The sequence below is a fragment of the Aedes albopictus genome, chromosome 2 (genome assembly GCF_035046485.1).
Source record: "Aedes albopictus strain Foshan chromosome 2, AalbF5, whole genome shotgun sequence".
NCBI lineage: Eukaryota > Metazoa > Arthropoda > Insecta > Diptera > Culicidae > Aedes > Aedes albopictus.
Window position 1 is genome coordinate 2,349,118 of NC_085137.1, and position 8,228 is coordinate 2,357,345.

The following is an 8,228-nucleotide window of genomic DNA, read 5'->3' on the forward strand; positions in this document are numbered from 1 at the left end:
GAATTCTTCCAGGAATTCCACCACAAGAATTCCCACAAGGATTCTTTCAGGAATTCCTTCGAGGATTTCTTCAAGAGTTCCTCCAGAAATTCCTCTTGAAATTCCACCAGGAATTTCTCAAGATTTTTTCTTAGAAATTTCTCCCAGAGTTTCTCTTAAGATTCCTGCAGAAATTCATTCAGTAATTCTTTCAAGAATTCTTCTAGAGATTTCTCCAGAGATCTCTCCAGGAAATCGTTCGAAGATTCCTCCAGATATTTTCAATTCTTCCAGGAAATTTCTCTGATTCTTCCTGGAAATCCTTTTGGTATTACTTTAGGATACCTTAAGGAGTTTTTCATGGAGTCCTCCAGGCATTCCTCCAGAAATTCCAACAGAGATTTTTCCAGGAATTGCTTCGGGGATTCCTCTAGGGTTTCTCCACAAGTTTCCTCAAAGATTGTCCAAGGGATTACTTCAGGAATTCCTTCAAGGATTTCTCCAAAAATCCTTCCAGTAATTTCTCTAGAAATTCCTTCTGGAATTTATCAAGGGATTTTTTCAGAAATAGAAAATTAATAGAAATAGAAATCTCCCCAGAGTTCTAAAGATTCCTTCAGAAATTCATCCAGTAACTTTCAAGAAGTCCTCTAGAGATTCCACCAGAGATTTCATCAGAGATTCCTACAGCAATACCCACAGAAATTCCTCTATGAATTGCTCCAGGCATTCCTCAAGGATTTTATCCAGGAATTTTTCTAGGAACTTTTCAGAGAATCCTTCCAGGAATTTCCCCAGAATTTTTGTCAGGAATTCCTCCAGGAATTGATCAAAGAATAGCTCCTGGACATCCTATAGAAATTATGAATTTCTACAGGAAATCCTCTAGGATTTTTTTCAGAGATTCTGCAAGGAAATTCTCCAGGAATACCTTAAGGATTTTTTTTTAGGAATTCCTCCAGACATTTTCCAGAGATTCCTACAGGAATTGCTTCAGGGATTTCTCCACGATTTCCCCAGGGATTCCTCCAGAAAATTCTCCGGAAATTCCTCCTGGAATTTTTCAAGGGATTTTTTCTGAAATTTCTCCAGGAATTCCTCCTCGAGTTTTTCTGGCGATTTCTCCGGGAATGTCTCCAGGAATTTCTCCAAGAATTCTTCCAGGGATTGCTGCAGGAATTCCTGCTTGAGACTCAGCAGAAATTCCTGGAGCAATCCCTGGAAGAATTCTTGGAGAAATTCTTGGAGACATTCCCGGAGAAATCTCCAGAGAAACTCGAGGAGGAATTCCTTCAGAAATTTCAGAAAAAAATCCTTGAAAAATTCCAGGAGGAATTTCCGGAGAATTTTCTGGAGGAGTCCCAAAATTTCATCTGGAATTCTTCCAGGGATTACGCCAGGAATTTGTTCAGAAGTTCCTCTAGAATTCCTTAAATACTTCTTCAGAAATTTCTCTAACATTTGCTACAGGAATTGCTCAAGAGATTTCTTTCAATTTTTTTTCTAGAAATTCCTCCCAGAATTGCTCTAGAAATTTCTACAGAAATTCTTTCAAAGAATCCTCCTGAAATTTATCTTATATTTATTCAAGAAATTCCTCAAGATCAGAAATTTCTCTAAGTGATTCCTCCCTATGCTATGCTAGAAATAGGTGCTACGTATGGCCATGTTCTTAGAGGAGACGAAATCGGAGAGAGGAAGGCCGTAGTTCTCGTTCGTCAATTGGCTTTCCGCAATTGTCGATCTAAACTCCGTTTCCTGGTGAACCTGAACGTTCAATTATCCTATGATCTTGACGTCGTGGCTTGGGCAGTTATCGTACTCGCGTTAGAGCTACGCATAAAATTCATCCTTGTAATCAACTCCACTCCAGGTTAAAATTTTATTTCGCCGGTACTGTATAGGCGTATCAGACACTCAGTCTCATATAACTCATAGAGCTTTAGTATCGCTATGTATTCTGCATTCACAGTATTTTTACTCTATCTGCTTAACATACGTTTTGGCTCTTCAGAAAATGAATTACTGAGCAGATGATCTTTTGTGTCGTAGGACTACGTGAGAGCAAATATGTATACAGTGGTGGACCAGCAGCTGATTTCCTTTTAAAATGATTATTGGGGGCAGGTATCTCAAGTACGACGAAACATATATTGAAAGCAGCACTTCACGTCAGGTCAAATGATGCAATATATTTAAACAAAATATGCTTATAACATACAATAAAGATCTTACATGATAGTTTCACTGCCGATACTATCATAGATACAAGCACTTTAATCGATAGTAATTTGGGCACTACCTACTGCCTATCACAGTAAGGATTAAATCTGATTCAAAACTGCCACTTCCAAATGCCGTGCTGCCAGTTTCACTAAAACACTTGGCCAGGCGCCGCAACAATGGTCATGTTTGACGCAATGGTGCTCGATTTTTAGTGTACCCAAAGTACTGAAATTTTGACATCCGGAATTACAGATTATTGCATTCTGATATGCATTTTTTTAAAGTTGGGAAACAATTCTACTAATTTCAGATGTGCAAAAACTTACGCAATTGATGACCACTGCCAAAATTTAAGCTCAATTGGATAACTAGAAATAAAATGCCATATCGCCAAACATGACCATTTTGTATAAATATCGACCACGTCTCACTGTTTCGACCCACACTGTACCGAGTGAAATGAAAATCACTAGCATGCGATATTTCCTAAAAATACAGCATTCAAGCTTCGAACTCATCGAGAACAACACGAAACGATTTTGCAGTCTGTAGTCTTCTTTAAGCATATCCGTTCCTAATTTCAACGCTAATTTTTATTGCATTTATTTACAGACGAAACAACACGAGCTTGATACATTTAATGAAATAACAGGAACAATCATTCAAAAATCACATCCTATTGAAAGTGAAAAAATAAATAGTGATAATATTGAGCTCAACAATCGGTGGACAAGTGAGGCAAGTTTTCTGGAAAATTTACATGAAAATTTGATTCAGCTTCGACAGCAGTGGATTCAACTGGAAGATATCCTTCAAGAACTAGAGACAAAATCCAGCAGCCTGTTAGAAAAGGACAAAAGTCTTGATTTGGTAGTACGATCGAGTGAAGATATCCAGAATAAATGTGCATCAGTACAGGTAAGTACCAAATTGCCGGAAACTTAAAGCATATTACTCGCATACAATTTAAATCCATTTTGCTATGAAAATATTCGTGTGAAATAACTTTCCACTGGAAATGATTATCCTTGCTATAGGTCGTTGCGCTCAATCATGTCTTTAGAAACGCATATGCAAATGAAACGATCATGATGTCACGATTGGAACACTTTAAATAACAACATATAACTGTGATGTCATTTTCTACGTCTGTGGAACTAGCGAAGTTCCTTGAATTCAACCGGCATTTAGCAGTCAGTAAAAAACGATCGTACACAGCAAGCACGTTGCCGCTCTCAAGCGAAAAACAAATACACCAAGGAGAGCCAGAGAGCGTAAAAATACGAATGACTTCATAGCAAGCGAAAATCTCTGTCCAGATTTGAATACTAACTCGTCATACATACGTTAATCTTATTTTTAACGATCCTCTGACATCATCGAAACATGTTTTTTCTTTCAGAATTTGTTGGATGACAAAACAGTGCTCAACCAATTGAATGAGAAAGCTAATCTATTGGCTAAAACATTGATCGAAGCATTGCGAGAACAAAAACTATCTCCAAACACATTAGAAGAAAAATTGATACATCTGAACCAAATCGACTCTAGGTGAGTAAGTCAAAGAAATAGACAGTCGCAGACCGTGGTGAGCTCTCAGCTTAAAACGCATCAATGGCGCAGATATGTTCATCCGCTCATTTTTCTTTTTGTTTGATTTCTCACGATTACTCTCTCAGTTCATGTCAAATCGCAAACACCGGGCATATACGCTGAGAATCGTAATGCTCAGCTTTAGTTACGTTTCAGACGCTCAGTATTAAACTACAAGATTCCATATCCTAGTCAAAAAATAAATCAATTAAAACCTTATCGCATATCGCGCAAGAATGTCATCGTAATCCTGGTTGACTGCGAATTTTACTGCTGCATTTAAAGCTTTAAATCAGTCGTGGCGCAGCTTAAATAAACATTGGAAAAAGTCAAGGTCAAATCGCCGCACGAAAATCTGCATGACATCATCGGTAAATTTAAAACTTTGTTCACTATGAGACGTTGCTCATCCTCATTCGTAGTGTAAATATATTCAACAGTTGGATTTTAGGGCGTAATAATTTGAGGATAGGTACCAATTTGTCGATGATCTATTTTTAAAGATTTCTTTTTCTTCTTTCCATTTCAGGCTGACTGAAAATTTGAAGGCGAAACATCGCAAAATAAATCAAAAGTTGGATAGCATACATCGCTTCTCGGACAAATTATCAAAACTAAGCAGTTGCATCCAAGAATTACTGGAAAAACTAAAGCAGATTGATCCATTCGATGAACGTTTATATCAAACGGAAAAAAATCTTGTAGCATGCAAATCTAGTGCTCACGAGTACTCAGAACATGTTAATCAACTGGATCAACAAATAAACGAAGAATATTTAGGAACTCAAGATTTCTTACCCGTTGATATAGAAGAGCAACTTAAGTCCTTGAAAGCATCCATCACAACTATTTCCGAAACCATGGAACAGTATACAAGTGAATTCCAAAGAGCTAAGGAAATTAGAACAAACTACTTTGTAGTTTATGATAGAATCAAAACATGGATTGAAAACGCAGAGCTAACAATAAGCAATCACAACATTGATCCCAGTGAACTGAAAACGAAACTTGTTCAATTGGTTCATGAAAGCCAAGAAGTACGAACTGCTTATGAACAACTGGTGTACTATGGAAACGAGATCATTAAAAATTCCAAACACTACAATGACCAAAAGGCAATGCAAGCAAACATGGATCAAATTCTGTTTGAACTATCAAAAACAATTCAACTCATTGAGGACAAAAATCATACCGTTGATCAAATTCTTGGAAATTGGGCCAATTTCATGAGAGTTTATCAATTGGTGGTCGAATGGTCTCTAAAATTACGACCACTTTTGGACCGGAAGCTCCAGTTGAATTCGCTCCAAGAAGCGCAATCGGCTCGCCATCAATATGCTGTAAGTTGCCCAAAAAATCAATAACATAAAAAAATATAAATATTTTATATGTATTTTTTTATAATTCATGTAGAACGCTGTATCAAGCTTGACTGATGTATCGCAAAACTTAAGCGAAATGAATCACGAATTCGACAAAATAAACGAAGTGTGCTCGACTGGATATTTGAAAAATAAATTACACGAAGCCGAAACACTGAAAATCGATAACGAGACTGTTCTATTTGAAAGAGTAAGCAACAACGATACAACTGTTGGAGCAATATTATAACTTCGTCTATTGTTTCAGAACTTGTACTTACAAGAAACTACAGAGGAGTGGCTACAATTTGAACACAAAATCAAAAGTGTAAAAGAGTGGATAAAGGAAAGCTATAGTTTATTGGAATCTGCAGACCTGAAGAACAAGCCTTTGCGAGACCAATTGAGAATTCTTGAGCAAATGCTTGCTGATGTATCAGCACAAAAAATCAAAGTTAACATTTCTTTGGAGAAGCTGCAGGTAAATCAAAAATATATACATACATATACAAAATTAACAATATAATATATCAATTTTCCTTCTACTCGCAGGTTCATTTTCACTCGGAAGTAATTTACACCGAAAATCCTAATATAGTGCACGACGGGCGTATCGTTATTGAAGATCTGGAAAAGCTCAACAGAGATGTCTTCCAGACCACGCAAAACTTGGACCGAGCTTTAGTGCAAATAGAAGACTGCCAAAGTGAAATGCAAGCAATTCGTCAACGCATTGTACATGAAGAGCAGCAACTTCGAAATATTCTTTCACCACTCCACCAGTCGAGCGATAGTGAAAAGAACGAACAGGTACGTAATTATTTGTTTTGCAATTCAATTTATCACACTTCAGCATTGCAATACCTTTTGAAGCCGTTTCAAATCTGTTTTAAAACATTTTTGAGAGTCACGAACCAATTTATTTATTTTTTCCAATTATATGCCGTGGCACATTTCATGACAAATTTACCTAGAGGCTCACTGGCCAAATTAGTTAGAATAATTAAGAGTTTGTTTTAATCGTTGGATGACAGTTTGATTTTAGATACTTTCTGTATGTATTTTCATTGGAAATTCATTAAATGACTTCAGTGTCTTAACATCACAGTTCTACTATCACTTTACACCATGTATCACAGAACAATCATATTGTTTCATTAATTACGCCAATTACACAATACTCACAGCAATCGAAAGAAAAGATATTGTAATGGAAGACATGTTTTATTATGTGTAAACATTCCGCACGGTTTGTGTCTCAACATCAATGGATATACATATTCCTTTTGTCGTTATCATATTTAATTAGGTATATAGTAACGAATGCATTAAACTCATTTCTTTTATTCCCATTCATCTTTTTTATTTTTCCCACTAACGTTCTACCATACTCTAACATCATTCTAAAAATAAACTCTTACTGCATATATCATGTGTAACATTTCTGCAAATCGTAACATGTGCTCTGCTTGCCGACAACTGTGAAAAAAATCATACTCATTGACTATGTGCTTCAATTTGTCATCGGTGGTACTTGGGAGTTAACTATTCAGGAATGCCGTGAACGTATTCGAGCTCTTCAATCGCATCTAAACCAAATAAACGCCAAAATCAAACTGCTGCTACAACGCGGCTCTCCAGAGGAGTGAAATAGCCACAATTTCCGGTCAATTTTATCAAAATCGTGATTTTATTTAAACAAATCTTCACATTTGTCATGTATATTTATATATTTGTTTGCAATTATCAAATACAGATATGTTATTAAAACAATATGAAATGCTTTATCCATCATCAATTATATTCACAAAATTTCGGTAAATAAATTACAAATTCCATTACCAGGAACTTCCAAAAACCTGGAGGCACGATGTCAATAAAATTATGCTGCATCATGACATCAATAAACCATTGATGCCGACGGAGACAAAACATCCAGGAGAAAACATACAATCATCTCCAATGGTAGCAAAGGAAAACATAGGAAGCAACATAAAAGGAGTATTTACAACTAATGCAAAGAAATCCGTTTGGGGGAATTCAGAATTAACTTACGCAGAAGTGTTAAGAGGTTTGAAAAAGGGCGCAATCATTCAACTGCACCGGAATGATAAAGAAGAAACGTACACCACAACAAATATATCATCTTTTGGCTCTGATGTTCTAGCGGTTGGTGACAAGGAAGAGAAAAATAATGAATGTGTTTCGGTTAAAACACGTGGTTTACCTCAATTGTATGAGCAATCCAGCATTCCAAAAGTTGATGACTGTACTGTCAGTGACAAGAAAGCTGCAAAAACCAAACAAAAGTTTGGTGGTACTACACCAGCAATAACAACTAAAAAGAACATGACAACTTCTACAGCAAGCATGCCAAGTCAAAATCAGGCAACACTTCCCAAAATTCAAATACCTACGAAGACTGCTGTGGAACATGATGCGGAAAGTAGACCAATGAACAGTGGAACGAGCACAAAACAAGTGACTTCCACTTCATTATCGTTTGCTGATGTTCTTAAGGGAATTGAGTCGAAGAAAATAATTACTTCTTCCACACAGAACAGCGAATCCATCAAGGAAAGTCTTCAAAATGAGTACATTAATGATCCATTAATTGAAAGTGGAGATTACCAAATCTCAAATGAGAGTCACGCTGAAGAAAAAAGGCAAACGATTGCAACTTCATCTAAACGTAAACGAAAATCAAAGGCATATGGCAAACCCAATAAATCATCTGTAAACAGAAAAACAATCGGTGATAAAAATTCGGAAAAAGATTATGGTAGTGAAGCAAGTTCTTCAACAGTGATGGAAGTATCCGAATTCAGTGATCTGGCAATTGTTAATGTGACAGATGTCGACCAGAACAATACATTTGAAGACATACGTGATAAACAGCCTGAAAGTTTTGCAGAAAAAAAATATTTGGGGTCAAAAAATTGTGAAGAGAAAGAAATTGTTAAAGACCAAACAGATTTGGTTGGAAAGTCATCAAGTTCTTCGAAAGTATATGTAGATAACGCAAAGAATGTGTCAAATGTCGATAAAACTCATACTGGAATGGATGTA

At 36.4% G+C, this 8,228-nt stretch overlaps 2 protein-coding genes across 4 annotated transcripts in view; one reads left to right on the forward strand and one right to left on the reverse strand.

Moving 5' to 3' along the window:
- The window catches only part of LOC109411751 (muscle-specific protein 300 kDa), a 97,302-nt gene extending 90,370 nt beyond the window's left edge, over positions 1-6,932 (forward strand). Inside the window, exons 12-18 of one of the 2 annotated variants that reach the window (XM_062848996.1) lie at positions 2,818-3,123; positions 3,608-3,756; positions 4,328-5,138; positions 5,212-5,370; positions 5,428-5,640; positions 5,712-5,969; positions 6,713-6,932. In XM_062848996.1, coding sequence (XP_062704980.1) covers positions 2,818-3,123; positions 3,608-3,756; positions 4,328-5,138; positions 5,212-5,370; positions 5,428-5,640; positions 5,712-5,969; positions 6,713-6,808 — 1,992 coding nt within the window. In that variant the 3' untranslated portion in view covers positions 6,809-6,932. Of the gene's footprint in view, positions 1-2,817; positions 3,124-3,607; positions 3,757-3,900; positions 4,170-4,327; positions 5,139-5,211; positions 5,371-5,427; positions 5,641-5,711; positions 5,970-6,712 lie in introns of those variants that run through there. The other variant, XM_062848997.1, reaches the window with a different exon arrangement.
- The window catches only part of LOC109411753 (sulfotransferase 1B1), a 155,783-nt gene that overhangs the window by 126,704 nt on the left and 20,851 nt on the right, over positions 1-8,228 (reverse strand). The gene's annotated exons all lie outside the window — the stretch shown is intronic.